Source organism: Denticeps clupeoides, chromosome 6 (genome assembly GCF_900700375.1).
Source record: "Denticeps clupeoides chromosome 6, fDenClu1.1, whole genome shotgun sequence".
NCBI lineage: Eukaryota > Metazoa > Chordata > Actinopteri > Clupeiformes > Denticipitidae > Denticeps > Denticeps clupeoides.
This window is the reverse complement of record NC_041712.1, coordinates 3,734,227-3,759,880: the sequence shown is the minus strand read 5'-3', so window position 1 is coordinate 3,759,880 and position 25,654 is coordinate 3,734,227. Positions and strand designations below refer to the sequence as shown.

Genomic DNA, 25,654 nt, shown 5'->3' with positions numbered 1-25,654 from the left:
CCTGGATGAAAGTGGAAGATGTTTGGGACTTGAGAGCATCTTCATAAGTAGCCTAATTAGACAGACACTGAAGTATAAGTATAGTAAACTGGTAAACTGCAACAATGACAGCATATTCACAAGCATTGTGTGGTTATAGCTTGTTTTTGACCCAGGATGTCTGGGCAAACTTATTTTTTTCAGTTTGTCTGTAACACAATTGACACATGAAAGTGTCACCAACATCATGTATAATGTATATTAAATATTATTTATCAGCACACAGTATTAATAACATATGTTCGGCCAGTCCTGACAGTGTGTGTCTGTGAGTAAGGGTTTTTGCACCCGTGTGAGCCCTTATGTGTACCCCTGTGTGTGCACCCCAGCAATGCACCTACACCTCAAGGGGGAGGCATTTAGGGACAGGGAGGGAAGAATGAGGGCAAGGAGATTAGGCCCATCCCGACTGGGGTCCTTGGTGGTCCACCCCACCCACAACATTCAGTCAACATAAGACACAAGACACCCAGGTTCTGTCCATCCTCCACCCTGCCTGTAGAGTTGATCTTCATGCTCTCTAAAGAGGTCCCCAGTTCCTCCAGTGAACCAAAGGACTGCGCCAGGACTGCACCCCAATGTGAAGTGAAAGTGAAGCGACTGTCATTGTGATACACTGCAGAACAGCACACGATGACAGAACACAATGTGTCCGCTGATTTTAATCCATCACCCTTGGTGAGCAGTGGGCAGCCGTGAAAGGCGCCCGGGGTGCAGTGGCAGATTGAGATCTGAACATGCAACCTTCTGATTTTGGGGCCGCTTCCTTAACCGCAAGGTCACCGCTGCCCTCGCCAAAGATTTTAGAATTTGAACCCCGGTCGGCTCCGCCAAAGACTGTATGCACCATGTATACACCAACTCACAAGGTCGGTGACACACCTATCAGTACCCAAGTCCCCCAGACCAGAGGCAGAGCACCCCCAAAGCATCAGACCCCCAAGCCCACCCTGGATCCGCCCGAGTGACGCAGCCGTCAGACCAGTAAGCTACGTCCATAGACAATGGATTCCCCCAGCATGCAACCGCCAGTAAAACACCCCCCTCCAAGGGCTGTCAGAGCCTCATCCCAGCCAGGGCCGTACCCCCAGCCTGGACCACCCCCCAGGAAACCCACCTCCAGATGCTACAAGCCCATAAAACCCCATCCCATCAACAACTATGGAAATAGTTAATAAATGCTGTAAATGATACAGCAAGTACTATTTTTAACAATTAAACAACGTTGTAGTCATAAAAAACTATTCATGAATACACCATTAGAGTAAAATTATATTAAGGAATAATGTAGGTATTCACTGGAGGACAACCAGCCAATGAAATTCCCTTTGCAAATACAGAAAAAGTAATAACATTTAAAATAAATAAATGTGCGCTTTTTATATGTGTTGAATCAGTGTTAAACAACACACATTACAAAATAAAGTGATTTTTATTTTGATTTTATATTAAATATATATAGATATACAACACATTGATGCTTTACATTTGGAAAAATTGTTAAAACAATTTAAAGAGAACAAAAATAAAAGATATATAATGGTAACACTTTGATTTAAACAAATTATTACCTTGCATCAATCACTCCATATATATTCACATAAATTTTTAGTTAAAGGGTTAAAAATATTAGTACAGTTTAGTTATTTGAGATCCATAACGTTCCAAGACTGAGGCTTCTTTATTTCGACATACTCCGTGCCATCATCAGCATTCTCAAAGGTAATACATCTTCCACCCATTCGTTCGGAGATTCCATCATTCTGTCCCACATTGTTCTTTCATCAGGGTTCGAGTCCATCCAATCAACGTCAGAGCCATAACTTTTACCTTTAGAAGGACAATATGCACAAATTTTTAATATAAATATAATTTCCACCAGAACATTTTTATCTACGGGCACATGCACAGACAGATACCAGGTGGTCCTCAAACAATTTCCAATTTCTGATCCCATGGGATCATTCTCAATTTAAAAGCATGTAATGGCTGATATACAATTTCTTTTTCATTCTGCTAGTTCACGAGTCCGTGCACCTCCATAGACCTTCCATACACCGAGTTGCATAACAGTTACTGTTGGTAAAGAGAAGTAAATTATAGTCACCCAGAGTAAATTTAAAAATTTAAATTGTACAGCATTCAGCAAACGCCCTTATCCAGAGCATTCAGTGGTTAAACCCTGAAGACACTGAGTGTCTTGCTCAGAGACACAACAGTAGTAAGTGGGGCTTGAACCAGAGGCTTTGTGTTACCCACTAGGACAGTACCATCCTATGTTTCAGGTATTAGTCACCAATAGCTGTTGACAAGGGAGCTAGTCTAATTACATCATAGAAATAAAGTTAATTGAAAGTGATTGTTCTGTTCAAGGAGACCTCAGTGGCACCTTAGCGGTTTGGGATTTGAACCCACAACCCTTCAGTTACGAGTCCGCTTCCTTATCGGCTAGGCCACCATGTGCCGCTTCTGTTGTCTTGAGCACCTGCCTCCCAACATTTCTATGCCCTGTTCTGTCTGTCTGAAGGAGGAGTAGCACATGCTTCCTCGGCTACATGTGAGGACAGCTGACTACTTGAACTCTGAACATTTTCAGGGGAACGCTGGAGTAAAACACAGGTTCCCTTTGTCTCCATATGAGCCCATGTGAAAGTAATATGGAGTTTACTTGGACCTTTTCGTACATCACAGGGATCAAGTCAGAGGTTGTATACTAGAGAACAGAGAAGAGCAACTGGATTCAGAAAGCAGAGATGGATGCTGAAGTACGAATATTGAATTATTAGCTCATTCATGTTTCTCTACACATAAAAACATTGTTCCTGTCAACAATCTATTCTTTCACATGCCTAACAAACAGTCTTGATACAGTCTGAGTCGATTTACCTGTTCCTAGGCCAAGCCTGAGGCCACCAAGGAAGTGATTATTAAGCCTGTCATGGTCCCAGACAGTGAGCTCCACACACGTTTCTTGCAGATCCTCAGCCCCAAAGCCATTGTACACCATGGTGTGGTTAAATGCAGGATTCGCAGACTTCTTCACCACCCGCGTCTTCTGTCGGCTCTTCCTGCTTGTGTCTGGGAGGACTGCACTAAAATGTCCATTTATTGCATTCAATTCAAAATGTCCATCTACTGCAGTTCATTATAATTTACATTCAAATAATTCGTCATGATAATGTACAAAATATGCAGGAGAATCAGTGCATACAGACAAGGATACACACGGACATAAAAGTATTTTATGAAATTCTTACCATTTAATGAAAGGGTCTATCACACCTCTCACAGCAGGCAGGTTTCTGCATTCTTTCACCCAGATTTGGATTTCACCCATCTTAGGGAGGCTTTTGCCTAGAAATTCCATGGACAAGATGATTTTTTTTAAATAATAACAAAAGATAAGTGAAGAGCATAATTTATTAAATGATCTTCAGTTATCATTCATACAATCAAAAAGCAAAAACGCAACATGTTTTCGGAGATCTGAACCTGTTATTTTCCTTTACAGCCTTATCAAACGCAGTGACTGCGTGAAATTAACTTTCTAAATCACTAGATGTTGCTAGAGAGGTGAAAATGTAGATCAAACGAAGGGGAAAATGTTACTTTGAGAAACTCCAGGCAGGAACCGTAAAGCCACTCGCACTTCTCCTCTGTGGTCTGTGGGCTTGAAGTGAGCAGCAGGCTACAAACACACACACACACACACACACACACACACACACACACACACACACACACATCCAGGTGGCATGATAAATGAGCCGTCTCTCATTTCACCCCTTAACAGACCAGTAAATTAAGTCTTTATTTACCCGGGCCTTTAACACAAAGTCTTTCATCTGAGTGTTGCTGAAGCTCCACTTTGACAAATCAATGTCCACCTCGCCAAGAAAGCTGTTTCGTCCAAAGGTGTCATTGTGCCACACAGAGAGGTTCAAAGTCTGAGTCTTAAGAGTTTCCATTGCAATTTTATACTGCAAGAAATGGACAATGCACGTAGATCAGAGCAAAGAGTCATCATGAAGATGCACCGTTACTGCAAACATGTTTTCATACCTTAAGAATTTCATTGTAGGTTGGATTTAGTGTCTTCTTTTTCACTGATGTTTTCCTCTTTCCCAGCTTGGTTTTATCTGGCATAAGGTAGCATTTCACATACCTAGTTTGGGAAAAACAGAATACATTCAGTAAATAGAAGTATAAAGTGATTCCAACTGAAAAGACCCTAAACTTTTCCTCTCATAGAAACCACTTTTTCACAGTCAGTCTTGACAGATAATCCCAGTCAGGTGGGACACTTACAGCTAAAACAGGATTTGTACAGTACTAGTTCTTCATTTCAGAGCTTGCATGATTCATATGCTGTTATGGTGTCCATTTAAAATGTTACTGATTTATATTGAGTACATTGCTATACACTTAGATACATGCATAAGCATGTGACTTGGGAAGCGCTGGTGCACACAGAAAAAAGAAGACTATGAAGACTATGAATCTATGAAGACCTCACAACATGGTGGGCTGACAAGCATCATCACTGAATTGGTGGCCTAGTGGTTAATCAGAAGGTTGCCGGTTCGAATCCCGACCCGCCAAGGTACCACTGAGGTGCCACTGAGCAAAGCACCGTCCCCACACACTGCTCCCCGGGCACCGGTCATAGCTGCCCACTGCTCACTCAGGGTGATGGGATAAATGCAGAGGACAAATTTCACTGTGTGCACCATGTGCTGTGCTGCTGTGTATCACATGTGACAATCACTTCACTTTAAAAACTGAGCAATTCAGTTTTAAAAGACTGCACTGTACAATCTGTAGAAGCTCAGCGTCTCCTTCCAGACATGGATTACCTGGGCCACTCTGGCCTGGACCATTATGAGGGATAATAACGGATTTATCTTACGGATCAGAGCGGTTCCTCTTGGGCTCCGCCACTGCCAGGTCTTTGCACTGGACCACACAGATGTGAAACTCTCCTATCTTCTCCACATAGTTCATGGCAAACCTTATGGTTCCCCGAACCTCTACGTTCCCATAATCACCCATGTAGATGCTCATGACGCTGCCGCTGGCCTTCACATAGAGCCCAAAAAATGAAAAGACAATCAGTAAATCTTTTCAATATACTTCACATTAATTAATCAGCACTGTTAGTTTCTCTAAAAATCTTCCTCGGCTTAAGGCAGAGTTCTACAAGCAAAGTTATCTTAAACTATTTAAATGCTTGGTTAGCAGTGTCAGCCAGTTCACGACATACAGAGGACATTGATGCCATGCCAGAGGAGCAGCTAATGTTAGTTTGTGAGCTGTTCATCGCCTTTTGTCTGTCGGCATGGAAGCTGTTCTCTGGGGGGAATCTGCCATTGCTCTACAAGACAGTGCACAAACAAAACAGGTTAAATTTGGCCAGGCTGTGGGCCAAAGGAAATCTAAAGGAAAATTTCACACTTCCTAATGAACAAAAGTCAGATATTGAGTATAAGTTTATGTTGACTTGCTTTTTCCTTTATAGCATATGCACACTCCAGGCCAAATATTAAAGAAAATAAACATTAAGGCATCTTTGCATCCTTGGCACTTCAACATCACCTCAATTAAAAATTCATGCTTAATCTGTTTTATTTTTGCAGCTACATTTTAAATATGCATACTCTGAAACATTTCAAAATGCAGTCAGCATTTCCTCTGGGTTCCAAAAAAAAAGCAGCATAATGGCTGCAAAGGCACAAATTAAGCCTGGGCGTGCTTTACGTAACATACAGTCAAATTCACCTTGATATTAGAATAAGAAGCCATACTTAAGCATGGTGAAATTTTCCTCCAGGTAATACTACACAGAGATGACATGGTTTGAAGGCAATAACTATTAGGACAAAATCGGGCACGACAGCCGCGCTGCAAGATTTTTGGTGAGTGAGTCATGTTTGAGTCTTGTCTGAACATACCAGCCTGCCACATTGACCACAATACCTGTTCCTGCAGAGAGGAAGGCACTGATGTGCTCATCATCTTCATCTGTTCTGGGTTTAAAAAGGTGGAGGTGGGGGAAATGGGGGTTGCAGACACTAGAGAGATCAGAAAGATTGGGAAGTAGGCAAATAGATTAAGATGAATGTGCACATCTTTTCTGGGTACATAGAACACTGTTGGGAGGATATTTCATGTCAGCGGTAAACTTACTGAAACCATCAAACAGGGAGAACAACAAGCAATTTAACAGGCCTACTGCCAAAACCTGTACAGCGGGTTCCATCAGCGGTGTTTAAAAAAAAGAAACCTTTTCCATAATTCACACTAAGCTTCAGCACATTAACGTAGTGTACATTCATTACACTATGATCAAGCATAATTTTTGCTTTGCAAATTCAGAATGCAAGAAAGGCCATTAAAAATATTATTAATGTTAAGACTTGCAGTTATGTGAGCAGAAAGTGACACACCATTAGCTTAATTCGTTATGTTGATCAATGGTTTAAATGTGCTGTATGATAACTGCACATTGTTAATAATTCATAGCAGCACATGGTGCAGCTTGCAATTTACATCTGCTGGGTAAACACATCTATATTGATGACTTTAACAAAGAAAAACTATTAACTGTGACTAAAATCTACAAATGATTAAGTGTTGGCTGCAGGAAAGCGAGACCTTATCCCAGCATGCTTAGGGTGCTAAGCAGGAACAACCTCTAGACAGGCAATCAGTCCATTGAAAGGTGGAGAGAAAAAAAACAAAAAAAAAACACCAGTTGAGTTACCATGCATGCCTTGGTAAACCAACTTCTGCCCCACCAGCATTTACACGGTGTAAAAAAGGTACTGAAACACCAGTCCAGCACCAGTTCAGCATCTGCCCACTCTGGTGGAGAACATCACACTCACATGCCGGAACTTTTGTAATATCTTCCAGACTTTTGGACAGGGATAACGGCCTGGGGCTCAGCTTTTTCATCGCTCGCCTGGCTGGGCTCGCATCCTCAATGTTACCTGCCACAGATCAAAAAGCAAACTCAAATATTTATCATGAAAATGGGCATATGCTGAGGTCTACATCCCTGAGGTCTACATAATAAAATATTAAATCCCACTGATCATTTGTTAAATTTTACAATGATTCCGGATTAGGAAAGGGGATGATTAGCTCAAAGGTTTTCCTACAGCTCATAAGAAATGTTACGGAGAACAAGAAACTACGGTCCACAGGTAGAAGCAAGATTATTGATGACATGGAAACAAGTCGCTATGGGAGAGAATGGGAAGCATCACTTGCATCTTTGTAGTCAGCAAATATTTTAGTGTGGAGTTAGGGTCTGCCAAAATCAACATCTACCAATACATTAGACTACAATGATAGAAATGTTCAGAGCTCACAGGCCGGACTTGTCCAAGAGAGCGAACAAGCATCAGAACAAGGCGTGCTGCTTCTGGAGGAGGCAGCATCTTCCGAGTCTTCCTGAAAAGCAATGGAGGACGAGTCGTCGCTGCTATCGCCTCCCAAAGATCTGCTCCTCTCCATCATCTCCGATAGGTTGGAAAACTCAGGCACGTGCATCCACTCTGGAATGCCCAGGTAGTGCTGAGGGCTTCGGGGAACAAAAGACCTGGCAAGGTGGCTGTGTGATTCTTCCAACAGTTTCTGGTCTTTAAGTGTTAGAGAGTTTCCACTAGAACGTCTGTCCGAGACTCTCTCTGGAGAAGATCTATATGGGCTGCTTTCTTTCACAATGAAGTTACCTGAGCTGCTGGGTTCTGCAGGCTGACTGTTAGCCCTTTTGGCAGAATGGGTGGCAACAACGTCACATAGCTTGGACAGGTCGGAGCTTCTCTGTGGCAGAGAAAGCCGTCTGAGCTCAGGCCACCCTGCCTTACTCTGAGAAAGGCAGACCTTTTTGTCAACAGAATTCTCAGATTCTAAGCCATGGCTTCCTGTATTTAGTGAAGTTTCAGACCTTCCTTCCAGAGCTTTGTTGAAAGTGCTAATATCTATGGGGAAGGTTTTAAGTGAAAGAAGGTTGACTTTAGTTCTGTAAGAGTCTCTGGGTGAAACCTTCAGTTCATCTCTCAGGCATTTATGGTAATTATCATCATTTGAGTCTGTGGAACCAACCCTCTCTTTGTTTTGAGAGTCTCTCATTCGTTCATTATCCTCAGATGGAGAGGTAATGGCTGTTCCAGAAGACTGCAAAGAAAAGGTTTCGTCACTGGTATCTGCAAATGGGTTCACAAAGACATGTTTGTCTTCCTCCCAGAGGGTCTTGGCAAACATGTATTCCTCACTAGAAGACGAAATTGCTGGAGGGCCAAAAGTACCTTCAAGTTCTTTATAACGGAGCAATGAGACCCCTAATGGAGATTTAGACAGAGGGACACCCTTCACTTCTTTTGACAAGCCCGGACGTTTATCATACGTTTTGTTTGAATTAACAGTATTTTTCACTCCACTGATGTGACCAGGTAAGGGTTCTACAGGACTAAATGAACTGACCTTGGCATCTTTACTGTCTTCACATGCTGATGTTCTGGTGTTTTGTTTGCCAGATGGTGTGAATGAGATCTTACCCTCTTCAGAATTGTCCTGCGAGTGAACTTTTTGGCTGCCCTCAGTCTTCCTTGAAATCATTTTGGGATTGCTGATTAACACCTTTGGACCTCTGTTCTCATTTTCCCAGAAGGACTTCAGGTTGGCCAGTTTAGATGATCGGTCAACTTGATCACTAGAATCATGACAGGGTGGAGACCCACTTTGATCTACTGGCTTAGTTTCTTCCATAATCTCAGCTCTCTGTTCCAACTTGAAAATGGCATCTCTTATATTTGCACTGGTTCTCATCAATTGACTTTTCAGAGAAGATCCCTCCTCCTTGTTTTCATCACAGTGATTCAACTGACCTTCATGGCCCTCTTCTTCATCTCTATAGTGCAATGATTGATGACTTGTCCTAATCTTTGGTGAAGGCATCACTACAATCTGTGGTTCTTCAAGTTCTTCTGTACCAGAGCCATCCAGACATTCAGGTTCTCTCCGGTCTTCTTCCAACGAGAGCTGCCCCTTATGCCCATCACTGCTGCTTGAGCCATGGCTGAACCAATCTAGTACCTTAGCAATGGACTGACTCTCTTCCGTTAGCTTACAAGACTGACTGCCTGCCCACTCGGCAATGGGCTTACCTCTCCCAGAGACAGCGCCATGGACGTCAGACACCTGAATTATTGGAGGATCAGCATGATGATTTTCATGTTGATCTGGAAAAAGGATCAGAAAACTCAATGTCATGGAATTGTTTTTTACTTTCGTGCTTAAGCGAGAAACAGGTTTATTCATCAACATTTACACCAAACAGTGTATTTCAGTATAACTCTAGATGTTATACTGATGCACATTCCTTGCAGTCACCAATCACCATCAGCAAAATCAGCAGCACACACAGACAGACACATGTGCATTCATTACATGTATGCATGAGGCATGCAGAGAGAAGCCATTCAGAATGGAAAATGACTCAATGTAGGCCATGTACTCATTCTGTCAAGAATCTGTTAGTAAAATCAGAAACATCAGACTGATGAGGAGAACTAATGAGGACAGATGGGCAGAAAGGTTATGATTGGTTTGCTGATTGGGCTACATCTCCAGAATTCAGTTGTTTAATAAGAACGTTATTCCTTACCATTAAACGCCCCAGCTGAGAGTTCATCAGGGATTTTCATGTCACTCCCTCCTCTACTATTCTCACGTTCGCCTGACTTAACATCTTCTCGATCTGCTGGCCCATTATCACAAAACAAGGACCCTGGAGAGAAGTGAGCAGCCACTGGACAATCTAATGCCACTTCGTTCTCCTCAGTTAACCTATCATTGTCATCTTCATGGATAAACCCATTGCTGCTGTCCTCTGAGGGTAAGAAGCTGTCATGGTCCCCGGCCTCATTATCATCATCATCATCCACCACGTTGTTGATGCCGGTGACGACGGAGGAAAACCTAACTTGCTTTCTTTCTAACCAGTCCCCTGAGCTGAAGAGAGAGCTGGGTGAGTCTGGGGGACTCAGTGGGTCTAGCAGCTGCCCACTGTTCCTGCGGACTGGCAGGGAATCGCAGGAACTGTAGCTGGAGGTCAGTTTAAGGATCCCTTTAGGAGGGGGAAGTCTGGGGGCATGGGCCCGGTTCTCTAGAAGCGACTCATGGGAAGAGTACATTTTCTGTTTCAGGAGTACATTTTCTGGTGCGGGAAAATTTGGGGTGACTTGAAAGCTGTCACAACTTTCTGAGCTTAGATTAGTAAGCGGGGTTATGAAGCTCTCTTCAAGCAAAAGCAACTCTGGGAAAAAAACAGACAATGAGGGGAAAACATGGAAAGAACAGAACACACAAAAAATTCATTTTCAACATGAATGATGAAACCTTTACTAACAGAACAAAGTGAAAAATTAGGTTTCAACCTGCGCTGGACTGGCATACTCAGAAAAGTATGCAGGGTGTGCAGAGAAAATTGTTAGTATGACTACATGTTTTGTATACACAGATGAATATCAAGTACACTTAAATAAACTATGCAAAACAACACCAAATACACAAATTCTATATTAGACATCCTTAATAAGCCATTGTAATGGCTCCCCTACCGCAACTGCATGCAACCTTGGAGTAACTATAGACAAACAACTTTTCTTCTGGACTCACATCACCAACCTTTCCCGCTCATGTAGATTCCCTTTCTGCAATATCAGACGGATCCGCCCTTATCCATCAACACGGGCCACCCAGGTACTCGTTCATCTCACGACTGGATTACTGTAACTCCCTTGTAGCAGTTCTACCTCTGAATGCCATCTGGCCTCTACAACTAATACGAAATGCAGCAGCACGACTGGTTCTCAACCTTCCCAATTTCTCCCACACCACCCCTCTGCTACGTTCCCTCCACTGCTGAAGACACTTGTCTAGACTCTTCTCTGTCTTGGCCCCTCGGTGGTGGAATGAACTTCCCCTCAAGGTCAGAACAGCACAGTCACTGAGTATTTTCACATGGCAGCTTAAGACCTAAATTGTAAACTTTTTTTAGTAATCTGTCTTATATAAGAACAACTACAATACAGTGCATTAAATGATGATTTATAGTTGGGGTCCTAGTGATTACTTCACTGATGGAAAATCTCTCTGGACAAGGGTGTCTGTCAAACAGCATAGATGTAAAATGTAACAATAATGTTTAGGTAATTGTATAATACAAAGCAAGAAGCATGTTTCACCATTCACTACGTGCATTCAACACATGCATTTTACACTAATACGAGCTAATATTCATCCATTGTTGCTTGACTGAAAACTATTCAAATTCAGCGAAAGAGTTGAAGAGTTGTTATAATATTTGCATTTCGAATCATAATTGTGTGTAGGAGGTATTATCGCAGATACCAACTTGAATACGTGGTATAGCACATCGCTAGTGGAAACAGATTCAGCTGCAGTGTAAAGATCCAACTTTCTGAAATGCATGGGTTTCATGCTCAATGTGCAACAGAACAAAGGTTTCTGGATGGGCTCAACTTCAATTCAAATTCAAAGCCAAACAGCACAGCAGTGTTGTGAGCACATTTAGTTCATAAAAAAAATCAATTTGTTGTTCCAGCATTCAACACATGTCTCTTCTTATGTGAATTATAAAATTATGATTAGTACTAAAGATCAACAGATCATTCAATTGATGTAATTATTTGTATGAAGTTAGTCATAAAGTCAATTTTATGATTATTATGTACATTAAACTCAATAAGTATTTTTGTAAAACAATAAACCTTTCAACTGCATCTGTGAAACTGCTTTTGTTCCTGATCTTAACTTTCATCTGTCTTCGTGTGATATAATCCCATCCTATTATTGAATTCAGGGTAAAATGCTCCTTAAAGAAGATGTGTAGGCTGTTAATAAATACCATAATAACATTACGACTTTTTTTTAACAGCGACTGAGATAGAATACAGATGATCTGTGTTCTGACATGATTTCTCACAAAACCACCCGTAATGCTTTTTTCCCCTCGCAAAGGAAAAACTTTCCATCTGTGTGTGCAGGTACAGACTAGTCACGCACTAGAGCTTACTGCCTAAATCCAGGAGTACACGCCTCTCAGTGTAATCCCCTCGAGCAACTGCATACCGTTATACCTACACCAAGCACACCAAATCTCTGTGCTGTTCAGCACTAATTAGTTCAATTAGGGGTGGAAAAAAAAAAAGTTTTAAATCTCCTTAATACAGTATGTGCAGAGGAAACAAAAGCAATATACATATACATTTTTCAGGTGAATAAGTACACACAATGCACAGACAACATACATGAAAAACAATGTATGCAAGTTCCCATCAATCACTGTACATCTGGCAGAATTTCAACTCACTACTACCAAAAACTGATGAGTAGACAAGCTAATAGAAAACAGCAAACTTGCATTAACATGTTTCTCTGCACTAATTTAGCAGACTCTTACTGTCCATGTCTGGGTTTAGCTTTCATTCTTCTTCTTCTTATTATTATCATCATCATACTATAATATCACTACTACTACTATTATTATAATCATATATTATATACCATATACACTAAATATATCAATATATTTATTATATATATTGCTGCTACTTGTCTGCCTGGTTTGTCTCGACCTGCACTATATTATGGGTCTGTGTACAATGTCCTTTGTAATTTTTTGTTGTTGTGTGTTATTCCATTTGCACATTGTGAATCCCCGAAGTTTTGTAATCTTGTCTCTCTGTATACTTGAATATGGTGCGATGACAATAAAGTGGACTTTGACTTCTTTTTACCAAATTGTACATATTTGTTCAAAATGGTAGTCACAATAAATCAGTCCTGTGTCTTATATTGCCTATTTGTATCTAGATTACCATAGTGCAGTGCTGTATTGCTTATAGAGCTATCTTTTAATTGCTTAGATATAGAATCTTAATGTCTCCAGTTATTCACCATCCTCACAGAGTGTATCTGCCCGCAACTGCACTCACGACCAGTTCCAAACACAAAACGATCAACCATTGAGCAGCTAACAAATGAACACAGGTTAGAAGATAAAATGCTTCCCTTTGCTTGATGAGTTTGGTGTCTATTTCTTGTGAGATATCTTTAAACAGACACGTTTCAACTTCAGCAACTTCAGTGTCGTGCCTAATGCTGCCTTCAACACGCACATTATTTCCAATTTCAATGAGACAAGAGTGGCACCAGTTTCATTTACAACAAATTCAAGAACCATCAATGAATTCATTCATAGCGTGGGCCATTGGGTATTGCTCACTAATGCACTCATTTCCACAACTGCGCAAGAGTACTAAAATACACCAGTTATAAAAGAAGTGTCCCAAACCAAAAACTGCATGCATATGACTCTCATGCAAAAAGTATTTAGCATGCAAATATGAAAGGCTGCCAAAGGGAGGCTCACATACATGGGGTTACATGGGATCAGTCACCAAGACTTACTGTTTTGTGCAAGGAAAATGCTTTTGAGTGTTTTCCTTTAAGATTCAACACTCAGTTAAAAAGAGTACATTATTAAGAGCAACAAAAATGGGATAAAACTGCACTCAATAAGAAAATACATAAAAACACAGTTCAGAACAGTGTGTTGGGTGGCTTCACAGGTTGCAGAATTTACATGTTCTTTACATATAATGTGTTTCTGACACAGGAACCGATATAGAGCATTGTACCATGTGTCAAAAAAATACGCTATTAGTACAATGTTGGAATGATGCTTAAAAGAGTACAAATTAAAACATTATTATTTATATCAGAATGTCTGATTACTCTCATTACCCAATCACAACTAGCCAATTACATAAATTCTACTCTTAGAAGAAGCCAGGACACAGATGGCTGGTAAGTGTATTTATGGGTTGGGTATTTATTGCTGTTGTCTTACCCTTTTCAGGTGTATTTTTCGGCTTCTGAGCTCCATTTAATAATTTTTGGTCAGTCCCACATGAAGGATCTTGTCTCAATGGCCCACTGTTGAATGGGTTTTGTCTTTCCTTAAAACACAAAATCAGATTGATTTTGTGAGATCAAAATGACTTTCTTCAATGAAATGAGACTCCTATACATTTAAGTTCCTTGCAGTTATTTACTTCAGGGCACCTTAGTTTGAGGTTGAGGTGCTGTTAATGTGTTGTGTTCATTTCTGGAAAAAAAAAAAAAAAAAAGATATGTAAATAAAATATATTTAGTGTAGTCCACAATCCAAAATGTACTGTGTACAATGCAAGTCATTACAATCCTTTCACAAAAGAATACATTAAGAATGCAGTTAATTATATATATATACATTTGATCATGGGAAGCAGATTTGTTTTTTAATATATATATATATATATATATATATATATATATATATATATATATATATATATATATATATATATATTAAAAAACAAATCTGCTTCCCATGATCAAATGCAGATGCCGATATAGAATGATAGGTTCACTAATGCTAGTGTAACTAGTGTAACTAGTGTAAAGCTTGTGAGTGAGCAGAAACAGTGCGAGTGAACACACAACTCGAAAAACAAGAGCATGTGAGAACTGAAGCAGCTTACTCGGGATGCCTGGATTTTTCCCCCTTCTTTTCCCCAGCATTCCTATTGATCAAGCTGCACCAGAGAAATGTTTCCATCTTAATTCCCTGCAGAGATGCAGACTGAACCTGTCTCTGATCTTTAGATCTATATATACTTAATGTTTTTTTCATGTTGTACATTTTCCGCCATCACCAAATGAGCTCAAGCACCATGCCCTTTAGTGCCTAATGCATGCTCTGGCCAGAAGAAATAATGGGCGGATGTCCTGTTTATTTGTTTTGAGGTGGAGCGGCACAGTTCCTTTAATCAAATGAAGAGACTTGCCCTAATGGTTAAAGATAAGAGAGGAATTTATGGTGGAAACTACTTCCAGATGGACCAAACATACATATGTACATCTTCTGTGCCAATAATAAAACTCTGATCACATTTGTATTCCAAAATTCCAATTGTCATCAGAAAGGTTTATATCAAAAAGGGGAAAGGCTATCTCCCGTTTCTTTTTCCCACTCCTCCTCTAAAACATTATTTTAGTTCAGTCACGAGACTCTGAAGAACCAGTGGGTTCGTTTTACTTTCAGTGGGTTCATACACAACTTCCTGTCTGTGCCAAAAAAAGCTCCCCATGTCAGGGGATCTTTAATGTTCATAATATATTTATAAAGTCAGTTTTTTCACACATATACAGTTCCCCTGGAACACTGAATTACTGAAGGGGGGGTCAGATGCGCTGACCTCTGACCCATCACAGTACAGTAACTACTTATCTGGACATTTGCGTGGTCACCTCTTAAGTCTGGGCTGCGGTGACGGCTCCTGTATTAGTCCAGAGAGCTCAGGGGGGATGAAGACCTCAAGGTTCGCACTGTTGACCATGCTGGGCTTCTCACTGTACGACTGGGAGAGCTCCACTGCAAAAGCGCAGGACACAACATTTGGATTGCCGCTGTTGTCCTTTTCCTTCTTGCACTTTTTGTTCACACTCACATATTGTGACCGGTTTCTCCTTGTTCATGGAAGCCTGGATAATGTCAGAGCCGTGGATTCGGTCATGGTGCCTCTGGGACTTGGTTTCATAAAACCACTCTCCAGTCATGTACTTCAGCTGGGTTCTGTCATGCACCGAAGTCTCCAGTTTCCTACAACACCAAAGGACATTAGTACAGACGAACAAGTGAATTTTCAAACCTTGTTTGTAAAGGGGTATGACTTTTCCCACAGAGAGAAAATGATTAAAAAGGGGCAACTGCTGCAATCTTGTGGGCTTAATGTCTAATCTAATCAGCTTCTCTTGACATTTCAAATGCAGGAATTCCTAACATTCCTACAATTACTACAGATGCAACTTAAAAAAAGGTCTGTAGGCATGGAAATGAAAAGAAACAGACAATGCAACACCAATGCAACTTATAAATGAAAGGGACACGGCGCAGCCATGTAGGCAAATTGCTGTCCCCATCTGTGTGGACTGGGGACTGAAGCTTCTTGACCAGGTATCCTTGCTTCCTAAGAATTCAGGGTTATTCCCACAACGATCTGGTTAAAAGCACCACAACTCACTTAACACGCAGTTCATCAGCCTTCTTTAGGTTGGCATCCCGCTTCAGGACAGCCAAGATCTTCTCCCGCTCCTCGCTGGTCAGGTAGCTCAGGTCAATCATGACGACCCCTTTTTTTCCACCCCTCCACTTCAGAAGTTAAATCCAGAGCAGGGTCTCCACGGGGTCCGAGCCTGTGCCTGGGATGGGATGCAGAACTGGTTCTGGATCAGCCGCTCCTACCCATTGGTGGGTTCAGTGGGTTCTCCAGGAGACCGGTGCAGGAAGCGCCTATGCGGCAGACACAGACCAGGATCAAAGTCAGTTATCCGGTGGGAATATCTTCGCTTCGGAAACTTCAAACGCATTTCAGATGTTTCACAAGTGGCCAATATGTGAAGAATCAATATAAAAATGCCGGCAAGGCTTTGTGGGTTTCCCCACCTCTGATTAGACAGCGCATGTGACGGCGCATTGTCAGCTGACTATCAGCGGAGGTCGAATTTGAAGGCTTAAAAAAAAAAAAAAAATGCTGAATACCCTCTGAAAGCCTCTTTTATACACAAATCCAATTGAGCTTAATTCAAATTAGCCACTTGCCTCCAACCGCTATCACACCATGAGCACCATATTGTTCGATATTCTGAACAATAATGGCATCTGAGTGCAGCAACAGTGTCCGCCATCCATTGCAGATTTTTCATGTATTTTCATGCGTATGGTCGGGAGATGCAACAGAACTGTTTTTCCCTCCTCTGCTCCTGTTCAGGGTCCTTCTCTACATGCTTTTTGAAATAGTGGTTTGCCTTTAAAAAAATCCAGTGAGGAATTCTAACAGAAACTGTGGACGTACAATATGGTCAACAAGTCTGAATTCGCTCCTTTGTGCGACGGCCGTAGATCACGCCTCGCAGTTCTAAATGTATTATTTCATATTTAGAGTACTTCGGCAACCTTGTAAAACAAAATAAGAAGGCGCATGTTGCACGTTAACAGGATACTGATATACATTTTATATTTCCTTTCATTTGTAATAGAAACAAATAATTCACAAATTACAGTGAGCAAAGTAACAAAGTTATCATTATGCACAATCTTCACAGAAATAAAAAAAAAATGTGAATCAACTTCACTGAAACAGGGTATTAAAAGTACCGTCGCCCTGAAACCAGAAAATGGGAATGTCTGGTTTGGAATAAAGCTGCAAGTCTGAACAAGGATCTGAAGCCTCTTCTGCCCTCAGAGCTTGCACAGGCAGGGACAGGGGAAAGCCAGAGAGAAATGCAGAAAAAAATGCAGCTATCCAGGCTCAGGCTCAATTGCTTTTGGTCCTTGCGCCTCCAAAAGCAGGTTAAGTCTCAAATAAATAAATGAAATGAACAGCAGATTTGTGGAGCAAGAGAAACTGGGTCTTTGAGCTGGGGAGTTGCTAACTTCTTCCTAAAAAGTGTAGAAAATCGGTGTTACGACCCAGAATTAGCATGGTTGTTGTTCTAGTAACAATGACAACCATTTAGAGATCGTTTTCACCGTTAATTTGTATAGTTGTTCGGTCGTGATGGCCTTGATGTGACCAGGCATGCTGCTCACATAATCAGCTTCTTTCTGTTATGAAAGTGGCCCACACCACAGTGTCTTAATCAACACAGGGCATTTTAAATGACCCTTGACCCTGCTGCTCGTTGCACCGCCACCATAATTATTTAGGGACAATTGTGACTCAGATTTGGATACAAATAACATGTTTATCTTTTTGATTTCTTAAGATTTCCTTTTCTAATGCATCCTGGGTAAAAAATATTGGGTTGTCCATTGGAGCTATGCCCTTACACAATTTCAACCTTAAAATTGTACATTAAACTGCATCATTATGGAAATGTGTGAATTTATACAGGCCATTCACTGACTCAAATGATAGTGAGGCAAAAAAAGACTTTTGTCGCTGCATATTTCTCATCTACCCTCAGACGAATGTGATGCCCACATTTTGTTTGACCTCTGACACAGAGAATACATCCAAGTGAGAGAGAAAAAATATCAGGCTTTCTGTGCTCACATGTTGTAGATAGAATTCCTCAACCAACATTAACTTCTTAAAGTCCACACGTCAGGAAACCACGAGAGCCTGACGTGCCGCGTTTATTTACAGCTACTAACGGTGCTGGTCCATCACTGCACATTATTCACACAGGACCGAGAGAAGGCGACCAGGAAGTTAAAAGGAGATACATGTCCCGAGGGATGCGGGTTTGGGTCCATGTTTCATTGCCTTATGATAAAATACTGTGTTGTAATGTGTTGTAAATACTCCTGTCCTACCTGCTCGCCTCGCCTCGCCTCGCCTCCTGGGACCCCGCGGACTGCAGGAGCAGCAGCAGAAGATGCGGATGAAGTTTCTCCGGAGCTCCAGAACGGGAGCCGGGACATCAGAGAGGGGTCCGGAGCCGTTCTACTGCAGACCTGCCTGTCGGGACACGCACAGCCTGTAAATGTGCGCTGGGAGCGGCTTTCCTTTCTTTCTCGCGCTTAGCGGACGCGTGTTGCATAATTTGCGCGACGACGCCATCCGGCCGCCAGGTGTCGCTGTCGAGAGGCGCGGAGTCGCCATGGCAGCAGCAGCACCGGGATACAAACGCAGGGACGAAATAACATGGGCAAGAAGAGCAGGAGGGACAGAAGCAGCCTGTCGGAGGTCTACTTACACTTCCAGTGAGGAGATGACTGACATTTTATCGTGTTAAACTGGTAACGATTGGCATCACTCACGTTGGTGTGTAACTCACGTTTTCTATCCTGGGTCTCAAAGAATCGAGCAAAAGAAAAGGGAAATTCAAGAATTTCAAGATGAGAAGCTTCAACTGCAGGCAAAAAACCAAAAGCAGAAAGAACTGGTAGGTTTCTCTCTTTTGCAGTCAGAAACTGGACATTTTGAAATTGTGTGACTAATAATAATAACCATGTGAGGTGTGTGGGAAAGTTGCAGCATCTTAGAGAAGAACAGAAGGTCCACACGAGGGCTCTGATCCAGCAAACCAGAGAGCAGGAGCGGAAGCTGGTGCAGAAAGAGCTGGTCCACCAGCAGCGGGTGAAGGAGGCCCATCAGCTCAGCCTGGAGCTGGTCCACAACATGGAGACGCGTCTGGTGGGTACGTCACTTCATCGCAGAAACTACAGGTCCTACAATCCTGTTTGAGCGCTAAATTCCGGCACCGCGTACAAAGTCGAATTCTTCAGCAAGTTCAAAAATAAAGAGACCAACGTCTGGTGAATTTCATAAAGTCGGGAAAAGTTGCCACCCGAATTGAATTTAGCTCGTTTAATTAGTTAATTATTAATGACCATGTCTCAGCTGGCAACATGTTCAGCTGGCTGTGAATACTTCTCATTTCTTCAACAACCACATCAGAAGGTACGTCCCATGCTCGTGGAAGAGATCCGTCCTGGTTTTCAGCCCAGTTGGGACTGTAAGGACTACTCAACATTAAAACGTCTTTATCACCCAGTTGAATATTCCCACATTCAGAGCTGAAATCACAGCTCTGTTTCATGGTGAAAGTAAAAGTATTTCCTCGCGCATTTGGACAATGGTCATAGTCATGAGTGTCTCCAGCGGGACCGTCCCTGTTCTCTGGATATGGGCGTCTGATAAATGATTGGCACATTACAGGAGGAAGGGACGTGTCCATGTCCGTGTCCATTTATTGGTTAGGAGTTTCTTTGCCTTTAAGTGCATGACTTTGGCCTGCTGGGGACATGAAATGTCTGTGTTTGTTTGACAGAACTTCCCAAGGAACTGAGTCGCCTGGAGGAGCAGCTCCTGGAGCTGGGGGCCGAGCAGCAGACCTGGCTGCAGTATAAAAACTTTGGCAGTCTCCAACACCAGCGCCAAGTCCAGCAACGGGAGGATGAGCTGCTGAAAACCCAGCACACATATCAGGAGATGTCAGGCACGTCTCATCTGTCCATCAGCTCCGTTTTCCTGTTTATTTCTGGAGAAGAAAGGTGTCGTTTCCTCAGAATGAACATGGACACTTATTTACCACAGGACATGTTCAGCACATGTTAGAAACAATGGTGACGGAAATTAATGAGAAAATGGACCGGCTGATTGATGAACAAAAGCATCTCGCTGTTGAGGTAATGAGCTTTTTAACTCTTTGCTGTCCACAAGACACTGTGTTGAAGTCTTGATTTGAGGATGCCTATGGCTCCTAATAGTGACTCAACTTCACTATTTATAACAGGATCTGAAAACAATTATATTTCATTACCATCCCAGTCAAAAGATTGGAGGCACTTACTCATTTATGTGTCTTGCATTTATTACATTATAAAACAAATTGAAGATACAGCATTGTACATTTACATTTACAGCATTTATCAGACACCCTTATCCAGAGCGACTTCCAATCAGTAGTTACAGGGACAGTCACCCCCTGGAGACACTCAGGGTTAAGTGTCTTGCTCAGGGACACAATGGTAGTAAGTGGGATTTGAACCTGGGTCTTCTGGTTCATAGGCGAGTGTGTTACCCACTAGGCTACTACCACCCATTTTACACTCATCTTCTCTCCACCACCTTGGGACAATGGGGACAGTTTCCAACAGTCCTTAAGGTTTATGCTGAACACTATCATTCACTCATCTCAATCAGCAGCTCACGAAGTGGCTTTTGATGACAACAGAGGACCGTGAAGACAAAAAAACAAAACAAAATATGCTTCTTGCATTGGATCCTTCAAAATAGCTCCATCTTAGTCTCCATAACCACCACAGAGTAGGTGCGTCCAAACAATTCTGGAAGTGTCTATGTATGAATTACAATAAATGTATTTACTTTTTATATAGCCATAACATCATAACATATTGTGGAGTTCCCCTTGATGGCCCTGGATGCATGGACTCCACTAGACCTCTAGATTTGGAGGTCAAGTCAACACTTTAAACCAGTTGTTCTGTACCACAAATCATTCTTGTGTTTCCATTGTTGGAAATGGTGTTCCCTGTAGGCAGCATCCTCTATTGCAGGGTAACACGCCTTGATGCACTGCAGATGCTTCAAGAATGGTTTGAGGAACACTTGACCTCCACGCTCTCCCGAGCTCAGTCCAAATTTAATCACCCGTGGGATGTGCTGGTAAAAACAGAGGCACCACCTCAACTTGCAGGATGTAAAGGATCTGCTACTGCTGGTTTGATACCAGATACCACAGCACACCTTCAGAGGTTGAGTGGAGTCCCTGCTTCGACAAGAAGGGACCAGAGTCCATGATTGTGACCCCCATGACCTCCTTTGGTGTTGTCCTTGTCTTTCAGAGGGCAGTCGAGCTCCTTGACTTGAAGGCCCACCAAGAGATCCAAGAGAATCAGAGTCTTAAAAAACATGTACAGTTAACATCTCACAACAGCACATTAAGTACATGTTAAGCTTTAGTTAAAAAAATATTTTACCCTTTGTAGGTTGCACTGTTTAAAAAGAAAGTCTCAAGTTTAGAGGAAGCTGTGAAGGAACTGGAAGAGAAGAACCTGGAGATGATTAGTGGTCTGGTTGAGCAGAGGCTGGATGATCTACAGATGTCCAGGTAAACTCTTATACAGCTCATCAATGGAGATCATCTTCTTTTGTCACAGTAACTAATAATTATTCCATTGTGCATTATACAGGCCTGTGTGCAACAGGAATGTCTTCTTGACTCAGACCATAGGACCAGCCGACTTCTGGGACAAAACGACAGAAACAGCATCAACAGGTACTTAAAAAAAAAAGTTTTGAAATCAAAATCCCTTTGACTCTTGAACTGCATTTGCAGTGAATCTGTCACTAGAGGGCGCTATAAGAACTTTTGAAGCAGTACCGTGCAGGAATGCAGGAGGAAATGTCATAAAATAAAAGCTTTATTGTGAAAATAAGTGAAATAGTTTGAACCCAACCAGTCTTTTATTCATTCACAAATGTATGCAAATTGATCGGATTAGTTCATTTTAAGAATTGGAAACAAGCAGGGAAATAATTGTGCTGCAATTTCTGACAGCACTTTTTTTCATTTATTCCCTCTGTTTATATTTTCCTTTCAGATATTTTGAGTTTAGTTATTATAGAGGTCTGAAGTTCCCGTTTAACGTCCCCAAAATGATTTGGCTTCCAAACTTCTATTTCCCGGATGTAAATAAGTGTGTTGTCGCAGGAAAAGAAATAAACATTCAGTGCAAGCTGCTCTGACGCCCAGATGATGCAGAAACTGGCAGCACAATCAGCACAATGGCAGCCGGTGGGAAGGAGTTTCTGATCAGTATCAGCTAATGGCAGAGGAAGCCACTGAGTCACATCCGTACAGGATTGTCAAACAGCATGGCGCGCTCACTTCCCTCTCACACACACACACACACACACACACACACACACACACACACACACACACACACACACACACACAGTGATTTTAGCATTAACAATGGGGGCTGAGCACATTCCACGTCTGGACTTTCCCCACATCTGCCCACTCTTTGTTTGAAGGAGGAAAATGTACATTTTTTTAATTTTATTATTATTTTAAATCATCTGCGTCTCCCAACAGAGAGAGCCACTGGGTCCCAGACCCCTGTTGGGCTGGGAGCTGAAGTTCAGGTGGACGAAGGTGACCGCAGCAGCAGCCCTTCAAGGGTTGGGCTGCATGACGTGGGCGTCGTACTGTACGGCAGGCAGGCTGACCTTCAGGTAACATGTCATTTAGTGTCACATACCTTTGCCCAGAGAAACATTTTACATCACTTTAAAAGGCAACAATGTACCAAATAAGAAAAAATAGATATTAAAATGTTCTGGCAACAAAAATCTTTACAACATTGAGCACAGTGATGGTGAGAAAACGGCCACTAACTCCGATGACACCGGACAGCTCAGAAAGACAATCTTCCTGCTTGTTAACATGTGGAATCCACAGCAGCTCTAGGTACTTATTAGTCCGGTGCAATTCCCTCTCCTAGGAGTCCAAGCACCCGGTCCTACTGGAGAAGAGGGTGCTGATGGTGATTGGTCAGGCGGCCACGCTACACACCAGCATCATCTCCTCGGGCTCTGAGGATTGGCCAGTGACCAGCCGCATGATCCAGAACAGGTTCCAGTAGTTCACCAGGACGAGATCTTCCTTTTTTAGGAAAGAGGAACAACCATGGACCACCAAAACCCCAGCTTTTACACGCTGTGAAGTCCAGGCCTTCCTCTCGTGCAGACCTGAAGACCTAAACATTTACAGCATTAATCCAGAGTGGCTTACAAAAGTACTTTTCGACGTCCATCATTCAAAATACATCACTTGGTTGACTAGGTTACCGCACCCGTCTTCACATGACTTCCAAATACATTTCAATCATTTTCAAGACGCACACACGCACGTTCAGTCTGAAATTGATGTTGTGGAAGCTGCACTTTATTTGAAAATAAACCATGTTTTGCTTACATACATTTTAATATATAAACAAAAATAGAATCTGCAAGGACGATGCAGCAAATATGTGAAATGAAACGGATGATAAGAACAACCTCCTTATTCTGGCCATCCTTCACGTATCCCCCCCCACCCCGAGCAGACGGGGTCGGTTTTATATTTACAAAGCGCCGATCAACAGCGCCTCACTTTCCCCTGTTGAGCTGGACCTACTGCTAATTTACAAAGACACTACTGACCCCCACCCTCACCTCATCGCCCCCTCCGGTGACCTGCGCGCCCCTCCTCCCTCCCGTGAAGGATGCCCCTAGTGCTGGGTTTAAGGAAAGATGGCCAGAGCATGAAGACGACTTTGCACATTCAGGTTGGAAAGGCAGCCATATAACAGCCAAAATGTAAAATAATGACATGCCAAGCATTAAAGCAATACAGATCCTCCCCGGTGCAATGCTGCTAAATCACAAATGTAGTGCGTCGCTAGTCGGATGAAATGTTCCCTTGTGCAAAAAAAAACAAAACAAAACAAAAAAAAAAGAAAGGGGGGGGGGGGGGGGGGGGGGGAAGGAAACCTAGGCACAGAATCGACTAAGTGGATTAATAAATTGTATACTCCCCCTATTCTCCACTGCAAATGTAGGGCTGTGAGTTTGAGCTACAAAGAATTGCACTAGACATAAAACTGGTTGAGAGAATACTTAGTGCTCTATCTTTACACGTGTTTATTTATTTTTTATTTATAATAGTCTTTTTTTTTTTTTCCTTAATTCAGTCACTCTCAGAATCCAATTATACAAATCATACCCATGGACGCAAAGATCTAATACCTCCCACAAGGAAGAGTTTGATAAAGAAATTACTTTTTTTTTTTTCCTTCTTGTAATGTCCTCGATGGGTAATCATAAATAAATACAAACAAATACACAAGGAATGTCTACTGCAAACAGAAAAAAAATCATAATCAGAAAAATCATAGTATAAAGTGAAGTTAGCCTTTTGTCTAATTCATGATGGTTAAATTAGATAATGCATGATTACCGGACCCCCCCTCCCCTCCCCACCCCCACCAGGTTTCCTGGAAAAACATCAAGCTGTATGAGTGACAACCAACTATTCTCTGATACATGACTAAGCCCCGCCCCCCACACCCACGCCCTGTGACCTCTTGACACCCATATGTATCTGTACAGATGACAAGCAGGATGAGTGTTCCCTATACTTGGGTTAAAATAACAGCAGCACACACTGTTACTTCGTTAGACAAATTACAAAAATGGGTGTGGCGTTCTCTGATGCCTTTGTTGCGTTTAGACACCAACATCCCACCCCCCCACAATTCCCCCCATGATTCCATTGAACGTTCTTCCTGGGCAGGACAGCAAAGTGGGTTGGATTAAAGGTTTACGACTTGCTGCTCCCTGGTTCATCTTCTGAAAGTACAGTTTCCCTTCAGGTCACATGAACTGCATCTGCAGGAGGACAGAAATTCAGAGTCAACATGTTTCAGGGTGGCAGAGGTGCATTCACTCACCCACAGCACAATTGAGGACTAGCCTCCGCTAAACTGGCTACATGTGCGTGAAGTTGGCAGAAGTGTACAACGTGATGGAGATGGGGTGGGGGAGAAAGCAGCAGAGCACTGGTCCCAGGTCTACAGCACATCCCTGTTCCTGAACTATGCAGAAAACCAGCAGGGACTGGAATTAAACACGTGCTTGTAACAGTGGTTCCCAAAGCTAGAAATATGCTGATAAGGCTGATTCACTACACAGCTTTCTGACTGACCCACAAGAACATACACAGGGAACACCGGGAGCTCTGATTGACAACTCAACCAGGTATTCATTATGCTACATATCTGGTCATGGCTGTCAACAACTCCGAGAATGACCACCATTTTTGTGGTGTTTGGGCTACGAATGTCTGTGACCTCAAAATTGGGCTTAAAACAGTGTTGTCTGAAAGCGGTTTAATCCGTAAGCACCCATGGTCTCATGGGACAAGAGGCAACCAGTCAGTGATCCAGAAGCCAATA

The 25,654-nt window shown here is 42.2% G+C and overlaps 3 protein-coding genes across 22 annotated transcripts in view; 1 reads left to right on the top strand and 2 right to left on the bottom strand.

The window, feature by feature from the left end:
- Window positions 1-1,452: 1,452 nt before the first annotated feature.
- On the bottom strand, window positions 1,453-18,701 carry sytl2a (synaptotagmin-like 2a). 2 transcript variants are annotated; one of them, XM_028983632.1, is made up of 17 exons: window positions 18,497-18,701; window positions 16,200-16,468; window positions 15,627-15,778; window positions 15,427-15,550; window positions 14,200-14,242; window positions 13,985-14,093; window positions 9,213-9,287; window positions 6,927-7,031; window positions 6,016-6,110; window positions 5,303-5,413; window positions 4,949-5,118; window positions 4,102-4,204; window positions 3,858-4,019; window positions 3,649-3,727; window positions 3,297-3,393; window positions 2,926-3,131; window positions 1,453-1,869 (listed from the first exon to the last, which is right to left on the bottom strand). In XM_028983632.1, the coding sequence occupies exons 2-17, from the start codon at window positions 16,298-16,300 to the stop codon at window positions 1,721-1,723; spliced, it is 1,881 nt and encodes a 626-aa protein (XP_028839465.1). In that variant the 5' UTR covers window positions 16,301-16,468; window positions 18,497-18,701; the 3' UTR covers window positions 1,453-1,720. The 2 variants fall into 2 exon arrangements, with proteins under 2 accessions (XP_028839465.1, XP_028839466.1); XM_028983633.1 differs by lacking the exons at window positions 13,985-14,093; window positions 14,200-14,242; window positions 15,427-15,550; ... (1 more) ...; window positions 16,200-16,468; window positions 18,497-18,701 and adding an exon at window positions 9,713-10,938.
- On the top strand, window positions 18,370-23,877 carry ccdc83 (coiled-coil domain containing 83). The gene is made up of 10 exons (XM_028983639.1): window positions 18,370-18,886; window positions 18,984-19,068; window positions 19,155-19,323; window positions 19,957-20,124; window positions 20,223-20,314; window positions 21,494-21,562; window positions 21,638-21,759; window positions 21,842-21,927; window positions 22,753-22,892; window positions 23,162-23,877. Exons 1-10 carry the CDS (start codon window positions 18,828-18,830, stop codon window positions 23,300-23,302), a joined length of 1,131 nt encoding a protein of 376 aa, XP_028839472.1. The 5' UTR covers window positions 18,370-18,827; the 3' UTR covers window positions 23,303-23,877.
- picalma (phosphatidylinositol binding clathrin assembly protein a) overlaps window positions 23,583-25,654 on the bottom strand; it is a 31,093-nt gene continuing 29,021 nt past the window's right edge. For 13 of the 19 annotated variants that reach the window (XM_028983612.1, XM_028983611.1, XM_028983613.1 and 10 more), the window contains one exon: window positions 23,583-25,088. Coding sequence is in view for 1 of the 19 variants with exons in the window: in XM_028983618.1 (XP_028839451.1) it covers window positions 25,074-25,088 (15 nt within the window). In the remaining 18 variants the exon portion in view is untranslated. The remainder of the gene's footprint in view (window positions 25,089-25,654) is intronic. The other 6 variants (XM_028983623.1, XM_028983624.1, XM_028983625.1 and 3 more) reach the window with 1 other exon arrangement.